This window comes from Muscardinus avellanarius (genome assembly GCF_963383645.1).
Source record: "Muscardinus avellanarius genome assembly, chromosome: 13".
Lineage (NCBI taxonomy): Eukaryota > Metazoa > Chordata > Mammalia > Rodentia > Gliridae > Muscardinus > Muscardinus avellanarius.
The window spans coordinates 13104704-13121446 of record NC_137799.1 but is presented as its reverse complement, the minus strand read 5'-3'; the positions used below and the strand labels follow the sequence as shown (position 1 = coordinate 13121446).

General features: G+C 37.7%; 1 protein-coding gene across 3 annotated transcripts in view; it reads right to left on the bottom strand.

The window, feature by feature from the left end:
• Positions 1-5909, bottom strand: part of RC3H2 (ring finger and CCCH-type domains 2) — a gene marked incomplete at both ends in the record, with an annotated part of 51225 nt that extends 45316 nt beyond the window's left edge. For all 3 annotated transcript variants that reach the window (XM_080709153.1, XM_080709154.1, XM_080709155.1), the window contains 2 exons: positions 2304-2421; positions 5679-5909. In XM_080709153.1, coding sequence (XP_080565279.1) covers positions 2304-2421; positions 5679-5909 — 349 coding nt within the window. The remainder of the gene's footprint in view (positions 1-2303; positions 2422-5678) is intronic.
• Between the last annotated feature and the right edge of the window lie 10834 nt (positions 5910-16743).

Below are 16743 nucleotides of genomic sequence, written 5' to 3'. Positions count from 1 at the left end.
TGCTCTCTGTACTATGTGTGTTCAAAGAGAGTTCTTTGAATTTAGTCTGTCTTCCATCTTTACTAAATAATAGGTAAATTTAAAGATGATTAAATAAAAACTTAAAACATAAAAGTAATGATTCTAATTTTTTTGTGGTGGATATTGAACCCACAGGCATTCTATATCTGAGCTACACCCTCAGCCCTATTATTTTGAAACAGGGTCTCACTGAGTAGCTGAGACTGGCTGCAAAACTGCAATACTCCTGTTTCAGCTTCCCAAGTACTGAGATGAAAGGTGTATGCCGCTGCACCCGGCAATTCTAATTTTGTTGTTGTACAATGAGACATTTAGGACACTGCTTAATGGTGAGTCCTTGCATCGTATTCCAGTGAACTCGCTCAGGGACTATTGATCCAGCAATTCTTTCTCCCAAATCATCTATTTTTCAGTATACAATTAAAATAAGTATACTGCTCTCCATCTTAAAAATAAATAAGAACTGGGGATGTAGCTCAATGGTACAGCATTTGCCTAGCATGAGTAAGGCCCTGGGTATGACCCCCAGCATTGTACTAAACAAATAAGAATAAATAGATCTTTTCAGCGATCCTTCTTTTTCTCAGTGGTGGCCCATTTCTTATCTCTCTTTTGTAACAAATCCTCTGGGTCTTCTAAACTCACTACTTCCAATTCCTTGCTTCATAATCTCTAAAAACTAATCCAATTTACCACTATCTTTCTCCTCTCTTTCTCTTTCTCTCTCTTTATATTGGAGGTTGAACTCAGAAGCATTTTATCCCCAAACTATACCCCCAGCCCTATTTTATTTTTTATTTTGAAACAAAGTCCTGCTAAAATGCTGAGGGGACCTTACTAAATTGCTGAGGCTGGACGAAAACCTGTGATCCTCCTGCCTCAGCCTCCCAAGTACTGGGATTACTGATATGTACCACCATACCAAGTTGCCACTGTGTGTGTTTGTGTGTGTGTTTATTAGTGCATTATAGTTTTACACTGTGATGTAAATCATGTTGATAATAACATACATGCACTTAATTCTTGGTGCCCCTTCCCCTTCCCATTTCCCTCCCTTCCTTCCTCCCAATGCAGAGTACTCAGACTGATGTTGGTATATATTCACATGTTTACACCTAGTCTATGGTGTTATTTCCATTAATGAACCTCAGTCATCCTCCTCCCTGGCTCCACTGAGGTTTCCTCTCTATTATTTGGGGTCTCTCTTGTATCCCAATTACTCCCTATCTGCACAAATTAAACATATGGCTCTCTTCACTCTCTCTGATTGGCTAATATCATTTAACACAATGTTGTCCTTCCATTTCTTGTAAATGACAATTTTATTTTTCTTTTTTGCTGAGTAGAACTCCATTGTATTTCCCCATAGTTTTGTAATCCACTCATCTGTTGGACACTTAGGTTCCATTACTTGGGAAACAGACAGGAGGATCACAGGTTAAAAGTCCACTTCAGTAACTTAAGGAAGCTCTCAGTAAGCTAGTGAGAACCTATTTCCAAATAAGATACAAAATTGGGCTGGGGTGTAGCCTGGAGGTAGAATGTCTCTGGGTTCAATCATCAGTACCCAAAAAAAAAAAAAAAAAAAAAAGCAATCCACCCTTCCCCCTTTATCTTGACATTTCTGAACCATTAAACTGTTTTCTTTTTATAATAATTATCATACTAAATAATCTGCTTTTTTGTTTGCTTGATACTGAGGACTGAATCCAGGGGCATTCAACCTCTCTTAGTTACACCCCCAACCTATAGTTTTTGTTTTAAAAAGGCTTTAACTAAGTTCCTGAGTGTCTCACCAAGTTGCTGAGACTGTCGTTGAACCTGCAACCCTCTTGACTTAGCCTCCAACAACCTAGGATTACAGGCATGTGACACTGTGCCTGGCACAATCTGCTTAATTATATTTATTGTTTATTTAAAGCTTTGTTCTTTTTAAAAATATAAGTGCTAAGTACAAGGGCGGGCACATTTTTGTTTCACTTACTAAAGTATCCCAAGCATCAGAATAGTGGCTAGCAGTTAGTCCATGCTCTTTAGTACAATATAAATACTTGACTGATTCAGCTACTATCTATCTACTATACCTATGATACTCCTCAATGGGTATGAAGTGATAAAGTTTCTCTTTTGTCACAGAATTAAATAGTTTACTGCACTTGTACACTTCTTTCCCCTAATAAACTACAGGCTCCATGAAAGCAATGACCCAAACCACTGGAAAGGCTGCACACTTAACACCTGTCAAGTCCTACTCACCAGTAAAATGCTTTTTATAAACTTACCTTTTCCTCCACTTAGTGGTTTTAAATAGAGTGCCAAATCCTCAACACATTTCTTTGCAACTTCATAGTGTTTATTCTCACCTAGATTACTTAACTTTATTGACTGATGATCTGGTACCTTAAGAAAAAAAGAAAAGATGCAGAAATATATTTATCCAGCTCATGCAATTTTACTGCTATTGAGAATAATCTTGTTGAATATAAAATCATAAAAAAGAGATAATGCATCAAAGCCATGCAGGTAAAATTAAACCCAAACACCTAGCAAACTGTTTTCAAAAACCAAGGATATCATACTTAATAGTAGAAATTAGGTAGATTAATGAGGAGAAAACATGTAGTTAATAGTTTTATATCAATGTTAGTTTCTTGGGGTAGATAACTGTGCTATAATTATTAAAAATGTTATCATTAGGGGAAGCTGTGTAAAGTTATTCAAGTCCTCTGTATACTATTTTTTGCAATAGTTTTTAGTGTAAAATGGTGGCACACACTTGTAATCCCAGCATTTGGGAGGCTGAGACAGGAGGATCGCAGTTCATGGACAGTCACAGCTACTTAGCAAGGCCCTTTGCAACTCAGTGAGACCCTATTTCAAAATAAAGCATAAAAAATAGGGCTGGGGATGTAGCTTGGAGGTAGAATGCCCCTGAGTTCCATCCCTAGTACTGAAAAAAAAATTCAATTTCAGCTGGGTGTGGTGGCACACGCTTGTAATCCCAGTGCTTGGGAGGTTGAGACAGGAGGATAACACAGGTTCAAAGCCAGCCTCTGCCTCAGTTAAGACCCTGTCTCCAAATAAAAAATAAAAAATAAAAAAAATAGGTCTGTGAGTGTAGCCCAGAGGTAGAAAGCCCGGGGTTTCATTCCCAGTGCAAAAACAAACAAACAAACAAACAAACAAAATTTAAATTTAAAAGTAAAAGGTGGGGTGAGAAAATCAAGGACTTCTCCTCCCATAGCAATTACTTTACAACGTATGATATGTTTCCCCTTGCTACAACATAAATACCATATGACAATGTTCTCAAAGGTCAAAATTGAAAGGACTAGAAACATACAGAGCTCTATGATAAAATGCCTGCTTATCTAGCCATGGTGTTAGACTTAGACAGGAAGATCACAGGTTTGAGGCCAGCCTCAGAAACTTATTGAGACCAGTTTCAAAATAAAAAAAGTAACACAGGGCTGGGAGTACAGCTCAGAGGTAGAATACCCCTAGGTTCTATCTTCAGTACCACCAAGAGAAAAAAGTACCTACCTAGTATATATGAGGCCTTGGGCTGATTCCCACCACTATGGGAGGGAAATAAAAAAAATGTGGAAACAATTGTACTTTTGCCACTTTTATTACATTTTGAGAAAATTTTTAACTGTTCCAAGTCATAATTTACATATTATCAAAATAAAAAAGGAATGAATATACATATTTCATAGTGCCACTATGTCAATATAATACAACAAATATTTGTATTTATGGAGTACTTATCATATGCCAGGCAGAGTTTCAGGTACTAAAAATCTATCTGAACAAAACCAAATATTTCTTACACTTTAAAGCTTATAGTCTAGTGGAAAGAAAAGACAGGTAGTGCCAGGCATGGTGGCGCACGCTTGTAATCCCAGCACTTGGGAGGCTGAGACAGGAGGATCGCACAGGTTCGAAGCCAGCCTCTGCTACTTAGTGAGGCTCTCAGCAACTTAGTGAGACCCTGTTTCCAAATAAAGTATAAAATAGGTCTGGAAGTATAGCCCAGAGGTAGAAAATCCCCTGGGTTCCACCCCCAGTACAAAAAACAAGTAATAAACAAGGAGTAGAGAAGGTGCTCAGAAGCAGAATGCCCAGTGCCCCTGAGTTCAATTCCTCGTACTAAAAAAGAGGAAAAAGCCATTGCTTTCAAGAGGCAACATTATTTTTATGCTCCATTAAGGAAAATAGGCCACCAATTAAATTATGGCATTGTCTGTTACAGATACACCTTGAGTGTCTTTAGAGTATAAATACTGAAAATAGATTTTTTACTTTAAAAGGTAAACTTCAAATATCAAGATACTAATGGAATGAATGGAATATTTAATTTTTAAGTTTTCTAATAAATCAGAAAAACCTTTATTTTCTTGCTTTAATATGTAGTGTATGATGAACAGAATTTCATCTTCTTCCTCATCTGTAAAATTGGGATAGTAACTACCTAAAAACCATAAAAATTAATAATAATAGATGCTAAACGTTTATTATCATATGTAACAGAGCAGACCCTCATTAAACTGAAAGTTATTATAAATCGAAGGTTTTCCTCTGATCCAGTAATATGATTTCAACATGAAACATTCATTCTATAGCATGTAAGTAAAGAACTATAGAATCTGATACTGATACTGGCTGGGCGTGGTGGCACACGCTTGTAATCCCCGCACTTGGGAGGCAGAGACAGGAGGATTGCACAGGTTCAAAGCCAGCCACGTGCGCTGGCTTAGGAGACCCTGTTTCCAAATAAAAATGTAAAAGTAGGTCTAGGAGTGTATCCCGGAGGTAGAAGGGCTTCCAGGGACCCCAGTACCACCAAAAAAAAAAAAAAAAAAGAATCTGATACCGATACTCTAGTAATAGATTTTTCCAGAATAACACACACACACACACACACACACACACACACACACACACACACACACACACACACACTTCTAAGACCCATCTTTCTCTTTTATCTTATCCTAAACCAACAAAAGTAAAAACAAATAAGAAAAATATCTCCATCTGCAGGCTCTAATTTGTTGGGTTCTGGCGAAAGTGTTGATTGCATTTTTTTTCACATAACGTAATGAATCAATATTATGTATGTACATATAACATATATTCTAAAAAATATTTCTCATACACCCAAACAACTTATATACGTAAATTTTGACCAGGGTATTTAAGGGAAAAAAAAAACCTTTAACTATAATAAAGTTTATGGCTTTTATAAGAACTTATATTACCTGAAAATATGTATTTTAGAAATATAATGAAAAGCAGATACAATATATACATTTATACACATATACATATATACAAATATTTATTTACTTATTTATTAGTACTGGAATTGAATCTAGGGGCATCCTACCTCCAAGCTATCCCCAGACTTTTTTTTGTTTTGACACAGTGTCTCACTAGTTTGTTGAGAGTCTCCCTAAGTTGCTGAGACTGGTCTTAAACCTGTGATCCTCCTATCTCAGTCTTCCAAGTACTGGGATTATAGGTATGTACCACCACATCTGGCTATATTTATTGTTTTATGTATCAACTATCAATACACATATTTTACAGTCACTGATGAACAAAGATGATAATCATTATAGAAAATACATTAGTGAATCCTGAAAACTTACCTGGGCTCCAACTAACTGGAGAAGTGCAAAGTTGACAGGAAGCACATCAATGTCTGTGTTGATGGCAGTCTGGTCAAAAGGACAAGCTTTTCGGTGAAGTTTATTCAAGCAGGTCTTGCAAACTGTGTGTGAACAACCTAAACTGATGGGTTTGTGCACATTCTCATCAAATTCATTATAGCAGATTGGACAGGACAGAAATTCTGTCCACTGAGCTGCCTGCACAGGCATTGTGGAAGCTGGATGCTCGGGTTAGCAGTCTAGCAGATCATTATTTTGCTGTGTAGTGTTTTCTAAGCTGGAAAAGGACAAAAGTAAGAATTCAATACATATTCATCATTTACCTCTCAAAGTTAACACTAAAGTCAATCACTGTTTGTAGCTTTACAACCTGAAACACTTCTGAAACAATTTTATGCCTTAGACACTTTTTAAAATACTTATTTGCTGAATTAAATTTATGAAAATTTGTATGGAAAAAATACACTAATAGTGCTCCTACAAATACACTCTGTATTTATACTGGTTGCTCATGTAGTAGTCTTGAAGACGATAGCCTTTTCATCTGAAAACAGAAAGTCCCTGTTCAGTACTTGACTTGAGGGCTGAAACAATGAAAATCTACACATAAGAAAAGATTGTTTTCTGGTTGTCTATAAATAAAAGAATAATGCTTACTAGAAAGTATGGTGCTAAAGTAAAATAAAAAAATACTGCCTTAAAAATCTTCTAATATTTTACTACAATACTGACAAAACTGTATCATTTAGTGACTAAACCCTATCAAGTCCAATAAAGAAGAAAAAACACTATTCTCATCTAATAATTCTAAGTAGAAAATATGCAAAGTATAAACTTCTGTCTGCTATGATTATAATTTGGGGAAACACATAGATGTGATTTAAAACTGAAAAACACAGAAAAATAACAGAATCGTCTTATTTCTAAGATTAAAATCTTTGTTTCATAATATTTAGTAAAATAAACTAGTATACTTATTTGAATACTATATATCACAAATTTCTGTATCATTCAATTCAAACCTTATGTAAGTCTGACAATGACTCTCTGGTGAACAAGAAATCTAGGTATTTAGGGCAACTAAATATCTAATACTTTATAGGAATGTTTACCAACTCAAATTCAATCAATTAACAGAAATTAGGTGTCTTAAAATGTATTCAAATTCAAGAGAAATATATATAACTGAAAGCATTTCTATATTCTAACACATAAATGAAAACATTTATAGCCTTTACTATCCTTTTTGTCTGTGAAGTCATGGGGATTGAACCCAGGAGCATTCTACTTGAGCTAAACTCCAGCCCTATTTTATCTTTTATTTTGAAACGAAATTGATCCCCCATCACAGACAGCCTCAGTTACTTAGTGAAGCCCTTTACAACTCAGAGACTCTGTCTCAAAATAAAGAAAAAATAGGGCTAGGGTTGTAGCTTGAAAGTAGAATGCCCCTGGGTTCCATCCCCAGTACCGAAAATAAATAAATAAATAAATAAATAAATAAATAAATCCTTCAGTCCAAGTCTCCTAAGTATTGGGATTGCTTTTCTGTGTATAAAATACAAGGCTTAAAAAATATCTTAAAAGCCAGCTGTGGTGATGCATCCTTGTAATACCAGTCTTTGGGAGGATGACAGGAGGATAGCAGGTTCAGGACAGCCTCAACAAGTAGTGAAACTCTCATCAACCTAGTGACATTCTGTTGCAAATAAGAATAAAGCTGGGGGTGCAGCTCACAGGTAGAACACCCCTGGTTTCAATCCCCAGCACCAAATGATAAATAATAATAATAATAATAATAATAATAATAATAAATTAATTTTTTAAACTTGGTAAAAAATTACAGGCCTTGCTATGTAAAAAGCACCCTATATAATTTTTTCTCAAGTGGCTCTAATACATAGTATCTATTATCTTAAACCAAATTTTACAAGTTATAATTTATTTTTATACTATTCACCCTAACTTTGTCATGTCATCAATCTAAAATCCAGTTAGTTTGCTTCTTTCTCTTTCTTTACTTTTTGCAGTACTGGGGATTGAATCCAAGGGCATCCTACCTCCAAGTTACATCACCAGACCTATTTTTGATTCTTTATTTTGGGGTCTAACTAAGCTGCAGAGGGCCTAAGTAGCTGAGGCTGGCCATGAACTTTCGGATTACAAGCATGCTCCCCCATGCCTGGACTACTTCCAACTTTAGAGAGGAGCACTAAGCAGGTGAACGAATCACTTCCAACAACTACTTAACATATTTCAGTTTTCTATACTGCAGAATTACAGAGTGAAAAACCTGTGAATCTAAGCAAGAATAAATTGCCTTAAATCAACTACTGTGAGCTCTTAGTTAATAACTTGAACCATTAACATTTACTCATAATGCCTGTTTCCTTTGAAATGTTAATTATCCAGGCTAGAGTACAAAAGGCCACTGGGTAATAGGAAACAAAGAGCAAAGCCTCTTTCCTTAGTTTACAAGTGTTTCAAACTACAGGATTCCAGAATGCACTTCAAATAGTTTTATGCTATAGTAGTTTTTATGTATAAGAATACCAAAGCTTTTAATATAATAATGCTGGGACATTGAATTTGTACCAAAAAATGACTTACCACCTTTAAAATGTAAAGCTCTGATGACAAGTAGGAGGCCCTGGGTTCTATCCCTGGCACAGCAAAGACAAAGGGGGGGGGGGGGTAAATAAGACACTAACAAACCTGAGGCAGTAACTCTGTCAAAGTTTCCTTGTGCTACATGATAGATTCTAACTTCCTGACAGCAAATTCTGAATTAAACTTTCCTTGTATGATCAGATATAATGAATGCTTTGTTTTTTAAAACAATGTTTTCTTCAATAAATAAGATTCTGGCCAGATATGGTGACTTCTGCCTGCAATCCCAGTACTGAGGATGAGGCAAGAATTCAAAGGTTAAGACCAGCTCCAGCAACTTAGCAAGACCCTCAGCATTTCAGTGAGACCCTGTGTCAAAATAAAAGTAAAAGTGGGTTGGGAGTGTAGCTCAGAGGTAGAATACCCCTGCCTCAAACCTCACTACCAATAAATAATAAGAGGGATGGGGGCATAGGTCAGAGTATTAACCTCTTGGAAATTCAATCTACAGTAATGAAAAAATAAAATTCTTTGTTTTGGTGGTACTACGGATTAAACCCAGGGGAATTCTACCTCTGAGCTATACCCCAGTCCAACTTTTTTATTTTGAAACAGGGCATCACTAAGTTGTGGAGGGCCTCACTATATGTTGCTGAGCTGCTAAGAGTAGCCTTGAACCTGTAATCCCTTTGTCTCAGCCTCCCACTGATAGGCTCAGACCACCAGGCCCAACTAAACTCGTGTGTGTGTGTGTGTGTGTGTGTGTGTGTGTGTGTGTGTGTTACTGCGGATTGAGGCAGGGACATTCTACCTCTGAGCTATATTCCCTTACCTATATTATTTTAATTTTTAAATTTTTGTGCTACTTGGGATTGAGCCATGGGGCATTCTACCTCAAAGGTACACCCCCAGACTGATTTTACTTTTACTCGGAAACAGGGTCTCAATAGGTTGCTGAGTCTCACTAGTTGCTGAGGCTGTCCTCAAACCTGCAATCTTACTGACTCAGTCTCCCAAATAGTGGGATTACAGGCATTTGGCACCACACCTGGCTTTAAATTAAAAATAAAATAACAGATTATTTAATTAAGACATACATTAAAATAAAATTTTGTATAAAACACAGAAGAAACTTATACACTCTGTTAAAATGTTTAATTAGTCAGGACAAAATTGGGCTTTCATTTCCTTAAAAGAGGAACATTATAACCTTTCTTAGAAAATGTTTTTGTAGTCAGGCATGGTGAAACACACTTGTAATCTCAGTAAGTGAGAGGCTGAGACAAGAGCCTGAGGTATATAGGTCTGAGGGTATAGCCCAGGGGTAGAAAGCCCCTGAGTTCTATCTATTCCCAGTACCACACACACACACACACACACACACACAAAAAAAAAAAAAAAAAAAAAAAAAAAAAAGAAAGAAGAAGAAAATGGAGCTGGAAGTGCAGCTCAAAGGTAGAATGCCCCTGAGTTCTATCTCCAGTACTATACATACACAAAAAAAAATAATACAAATTTTAAAAAGGCTGGAAGTATAGATTGGAGGTAGAACACCTCTAAGATTCAGTCCCCAGTCTGTCAGTCAGTCAGTCAGCGTGTGTGTATGTGTATGTGCGCGCACACACACACACACACACACACACAGAAAAAGGAAACAAAAGCTAAATTAGGCATGCAACCTTAAATATATATTCTCTCAAGTAATTTTCCAAGCTGTAAATTACTCCTATATGACTGACTTACAAAATAGTAACAGACATCTCTCATATGATACAAATTGTAAACTACTTTATTAAGAGCAAACTGTATAATCAGCTAAGTACTTTCATTTTCTGTTATTAGTCTACCATATTATGTAGCCAGTTCAGGACCATCTTGATTTTAAAATGTTAGAATAAAGTTTTGCCTTTTATTAATTCATTTACTTATTTAGTACTGGGGATGGAAACCAGGGGCATTCTACTCCTGAGCTACACCCCCAGCCCTATTTTTTATTCTCATTTTGAAACAGGGTCTCAATGAGTTGCAAAGAGACTCACTAAATAGTAGTTGAGGCTGTCCACAAACTGTGATCCTCCTGTCTCAGCCTCCCAAGTGCTGGGATTACTAGCATGTGCCACCAAGCCCAGCTTTTTTTTTTTTTTAACTGTGTGTATACATATACTATTTCACAATTCTGTTTATAAAAACATAAACATTAAGGCTTGGGTATGTAATTAAAACAATCACTATTTTCATTCTAGTTAACACGTGAGGACTACAAATTATTGAAATGGACCGTAACCATACTTTTCAATTCAGAAAACTTAAATTAGCTTTGGGCTTAAAATTGTATCAAAAGTTCAATGTTAATCTTAAAAAATAAGCAAAAAAAAAATCAAATGATATAACACTCAGCATTAAAACTTATCAAAAAGACTGGAGACTATGGAACTGATTTACAATTTAATTGCTACTAGGGATGGAATCCAGAAACAGTCTACCTCTGGGCTACACCTCCAAGCTTTTTTATTTTGAAAAGGTCTTGTTAAATTGCTTAGGCTGACCCTGAACCTGCAATCCTCCTGTCTCAGCCTCCCAAGTACTGGGATTACAGGCATGTGCCAGCAAACCCAACAAATTTTACTTCCTCAATTATGGGGTTAAAATTCAGTTTCTAATATATGTGTGAGATATAACTTTCAAATTCATTCTATAGGAAAACAATGAAACAACTTTCTACTTTAACATAAAGTTTTGCTTTTTCAGTGAAAAATATTTAAGAGACCAAACTAAATTACTTGTTTCTACCTATCAAATAATGGCCACTTGGTAACTTTACCTTTCTTACTACCAAAGTCTTTAGCCCTGTGATTGTTCTGATTCTGAGAGGATGCTCTATCAAGAAGTTTTTTATTTTTACTTGTCCACATTTATTTATTGTAGTGTAGGAGATCAAATTCAGGTCTTGGGCATACTAAGAAAATAAACTACCACTAAACCCAGTGCTGTGTTTACTTTTATTTAGCCAATTTACTTCTCAGAATAGTAGTATTGCTATAGAAAAGCAACATCTCCAAAAAAGTATAATGCAAAGAATTAGGAGTGTAGCATAGTGACAGAGAACATGTTTAGCATGTGTGATGTCCTGGATTCAATCCCTAGCACCACCACCCCCTCCCAGAAAGTAATTTAAAATTTCCTGGTCTTGCCGGGCATTGTGGTTGCCCACCCTTGTAATTCCAGCATTTGGGAGGCTGAGACAGGAGGACTGCAGTTCGCAACAGCCTCAGCTACTTAGTGAGGCCCTTTGCAGCTCAGTGAGACCCTGTTTCAAAATAAAGACCAAAAAATAGGGCTGGAGGTGTAGCTCAGAGGTAGAATGCCCCTGGGTTCCATTCCCAGTACCATAAAAAAAAAAAAAAAAAAAAAAAAAAAGTCCTGGTCTTGTGGACAAAGAAAATAAGAGAAATTAAGTAATATATTTTACTTAAACAACTTTGTGTAAAATATCATTTCAATATGTAATTAATATTTAAAGAATTATTGAGCCTGGCACAGTGGCCCACAGTGGTGACTCAAAGAGGATGAGGCAGGAGGATTTTAAGTTTGAGGCCAACCTAGGTAACATAAATAAGAACCTGTTTCAAAATAAAAAATAAAGGCTGGGCGTGGTGGCGCACGCTTGTAATCCCAGCATTAGGGAGGCTGAGACCTGGAGGATCGCGGTTCATGGACAGCCTCAGCTACTTAGTGAGGCCCTCTGCAACTCAGTGAGACCCGGTTTCAAAATAAAGAATAAAAATAAAGGCAGGGGGTGTATCTCGGAGGTAGAATGCCCCTGGGTAGCATCCCCAGACCCGCAAAATAAATAAATAAATAAATAAAACAAAATAAAAAAAAAAGGGGTTGCGGATGTGGCCAAGAGGTAGAATGTCCCTCAGTTAAATCCCCAAATACTATGAAATAAAATCGAATTTTGTATTAAGTCTTCAAAATCTGGTGTGTATTTTACACTGATGATACATCTCAATTCACACTATCTCCATTTCAAGTCCTCAACTGTCACACCTGGCTCCTGGCTAGTATTGGACAATGCAACTCTAGATTACCACAGGCTAAAGAGTCATAAAATCAACTTTGAGAACTCTGAAATTAAAGCCACACTTAAATAAAAATAAAACGTGTTCATAAAATTAGAAAATCCTGATCATAAACATGTAACTTTAACTTATAATATTCATGTAACTGGGTATAAAATATCAATTTATTTTTAATTTTAGGCTAGTATTATTTTACTACATGCTTCCTTTTTCCATCACTAGGAAGTGAAACTTCAACTAGCCCAACCAAAACGATAAGCAAGCACTTATTATGACCCTGTTATAAGTTTATTTGGCATTCTTAGCTATCACATACAATTCAGGAGTTCTATTCTTGAATATAAAATCCTAAGTTCAAAGAAAAACGCTCTGCCAACTGGAAAAATGAAAATTACAAAAGCTAAGTGTGTATTAAGGACAACCTATAAACAATAGGCATGCATCTTCTTAAATGTCAGGTTAACACAATGGTAATACTAGGTCAGGAGTAACTTAAAGGATTCACTAATGGACACAAACTGCAACTATATCCTAGAAGAATAAAAGCTTGTTTGAATTATTCTCTTTTCTAAATAAGACTTGAATATGTGCTCAACATTGAGTCTTAGCAATTTTCCAAAACTTGGAAAACATGAATCTCCAAGTCAAGCAAGTGGCAATATTGAAAATAGTATTTATCATGATGTGATGGCCTCTAGCTCTCCAAGAATTGATGTGGAAGTAAACAATGTAAGTCAGGGATGTGAGGTTAGGTAAGCAGATAAAATAGGGTGAAAGCAGCATCTAGGGACTACTCTCAATGATTCAAAAAGCTTTACCTAAGTCTCCATATATTTAACCATTTAATGCCACATCAGTTACGAAAACATTTGTTTCTTTGTTTGGGGGTGAAATTATATAACTTTTGTGTAGAAATACACAAATAAAAAGTTCTTAATCAAAAGTTCTTCCTGGAACACAAAGTTTGACTAACACACACATTGAAGAAAAAAAAAAAAAGAAAAGGATTACTTAAGCACTTTATTTGGGATACAAAGTCCTTCTAATCACAATGGGTGGGAAAAGAGTAGAAAGAGAACCCAGGTAAGTTTTAGGAAAAAAGAGGCTGAGAACCACTGGATTAGATCTACTTTATGTCAGCAATTACTTGAGATTATTTTTTTGTGAAGGTTCTGCCAGTATCTTAAAACTCTGCTGATTTAAAGGATGGAAATGACAGCTACCCTCATCTCCTCCCTTCCTGAAAGCTACGGATAAAAAAAAGTAGAGCTGCTTCTCTGAGAAACAAAGATGCTCTCTACCATTCTTCTAAGATGGTGGAAGAGACTCCTCAAGAGGCTTTCCCAAGGAAGGGGCAAAAAAAAAAAAAAAAAAAAAAAAAAGAAAAGAAAGAAAGCAAGCCATAGCAGAATTCCCTGGCTGTTTCATGCCATGGCTCCTAGTCACATCCCCTGTGCAACCACTGTGGTCTGGCCATCTCCCTCCTGGGAGGTTAAGCCTTCCCAGGCATTGTTTGGCCAGGGTCCCTATTTACAACACTCAGATCGCCTTTACCATCCCCTGCGCTGGGGTCTCGGGAAGCCACCGGGCCAGGAAGACGAAAAACTCAGCGAGGATCTGATTTCGAGGACCAGTTCCCAAGCCCCTCTTACGAACTGGAGTAGGAAAGAGGGCGAAGCTTGGCCTTTGCCTGGGTGGGCTCCGCGGTGGTCAGGGGCGTCCTCCCGGCCAGTAGAAGGGAGGTGGCCATTGGAGCCGGTCGCTCGGCACGGAGAAAGCCCTGGCGCACGGAGGGCCTCCCCAGGCCCGGGTTCCGGCCGGGGGTCAGGTGCGGCCCTCAGTCCCCAGCCCGCGGGGCACCGGCGCGGCTCGCACGGGCCGGCTGAGCCGGGCTCCCGCCCGCCGCCGAGCACCGGCGCCGCCGGGCCCGAGCCGCATCGCGCCGCCCCCGCCCTACCTGAGGGCCCCGGGCGGGGTCGCTAAGGGCCGCTCCCGGGAGCCCCGCGACGGCGCGGCTCGGCGACGGAGGCGCCTCGTCTCGCCGGGGCAGAGCTCGGCGGCGGCTTCACGGCCACAAACTCCATGGGGAGCTACAGGGACAGCCCCGTTGGCGGCGGCGAAGGCCGCGGCGGGGCCTCCTCCTCCTCCTCCCTCCGCCTCCTCCTCCTCCTTCTCCTCCTCCTCACCACGGAGGCGGACCTGGAGGGAGCCCGACTCAGCTCTCGCGAGAAGATACTCTCCACCTCACGCGAGATTACGCAAAGCCGGGAGTTGGGGAGGAGAAAGAGAAGCGTCGCAGCCCCCGCCAGCCAAACTGCGCATAGGTTTCTCTCCGGGAGTGAAGGCACCCCCGTCACGTGACGAGGGCGCCCCGGAGCACTGTGGGAGTTGCCCTGAGGAGGTTCCGGCAAACCGAAGGGATTGATGGGAAACTCCCTGCACGTTCGTGTCGGAGTTTGAGCAGTGTCAAGACTCACATGAAAAGCTTGTAAGTCATTGAGCGAAACTGGATGTATCTGTTATATCCTACTTTACTCTGGCATTATAAAAGGATCCCTCAGTCCTTCCACATAGATACCAGTAAATGTGCCAATTACAAAAACAAAAACGAAAGCGTTTATATGGCAGGCATCCAACCTACCTAATCTGTGTGGTTACTGAGCACTGAAGCCATTTGCATTCCACCTCTTTAGTAACTCTCGGAGCTCTACTTTTTTAAAAATCTTGAAACAGGGAGGATCCAAGTTGCTGAGGGTCTCATTAAAATGCAGAAGCAGGTCTCAAACCTGTGTGATCCTTCGTGTTTCAACCTCCCAAGTACTGGGGTTACAGGCATGGGCAGTCATGCTGACTCCTATTTTTCTTTTTTTTTTTTTTTGGTGTTACTGAGGATTGAACTCAGGGCTTTGTACCTCTGAGCTGCACCCAAGCCCTATTTTATTTTTATACATATTTATGGAAATATATAGCTTCTATAGCGAGTTTAAAATTTTATGTGGTTATTACTGCTTGTATAACAGCAGTATTTTTGGAAAAAACACTGGCCCATCAGACTTCTATACTATGCCTTACCTTTCTAATTCACCTTCTGTATGAAATATATACCAATCTAAAATGTTACCAACAATCAATGGTTCTCTTCAATATTTCCAACTTGATAGTGATGGTGATTTTGTATACACGTTTTCCAATCTATTGTATATAATATTCCATTCTATTGGATATATATATATTTTCCATTACACAAAAAATGTAAATAAGATATGCACATTTAGATATAAAAATTTCAAAGGTAGATTGACAGCTACACATAAAATGCAATATCATACCCCTTATCCCTGGCATTCCAAATCCCTACTTTTTCTCCAAATCGGTTAAAATTTTGACATTCATTAATTTTAGTTATTTAGTTTGTCTCCCTCTACTTGAATATAAATTTCAGGAGACAGGAATTTTTGTTTGTACACTTAACTTCTAGTACAGGTATATAAAAACTTAGTAGGGTATTTCTGCAATGAATGTTTAAGTAAATAACAGAGAGAATTGTGTCATTTAAAACTCACAGTTGTAAGCAAAACAAGTTCTCCATTCCCACCTCCAGTTTATTGTTTTTTATGTAAACATGTAAGCTAATTACATCCAAGGAAAAAAGAGCAAGAATTTTCTTACAACAAAGTAACTACCCTTCAAGATCATATAATTTATACACATGTATATATATATGGCCACATACATATACATATATGTATGCATTATATAAAGAGATACTGCATTTTTCTGTCCTATCAAAAATGCAACTAAAAGTTATTATTAAAACGCATAAATTCTATAATTTGCCATACCTACATAGTAAAAATGATTCTATCATCCTGAAATTTTTAATACACATCATGCAGACATTCCCCTAAGAATGTTTTAAAATCACACTGTGTTACTTTACAGGAATAAATATAAATAACAACTATCACTTACAACCCCCCCAAGCAAAAATCTCAAAGTGCTCACAAAAAATTTTACAACAATCTTACAAGGCACACATAAAACTTTAACACAGTTTCAACCAAATTCTTTTCAAACATCCAAGATAAGAGATGTCAATTCACAATTCATAAAAAATCAATTTTTGTATTCTATTTTACCCTTTCCTCCCTTCTGTAGCCCTCCCCTCCAAAACTTCACTCTAGTAAGCAAAAATAAGAACTTCAGTCACAAGTAAACTATTTCTGAAAATGAAATATTTTCACAACTATACATTCCACTCTTAAGTCAAACAGGCAAGAGAATTAAGCATTGAACTATTATATTATCCAGTGGAAAAAAAACACTACTTGATTTAGAAAAGTTGCATCCCC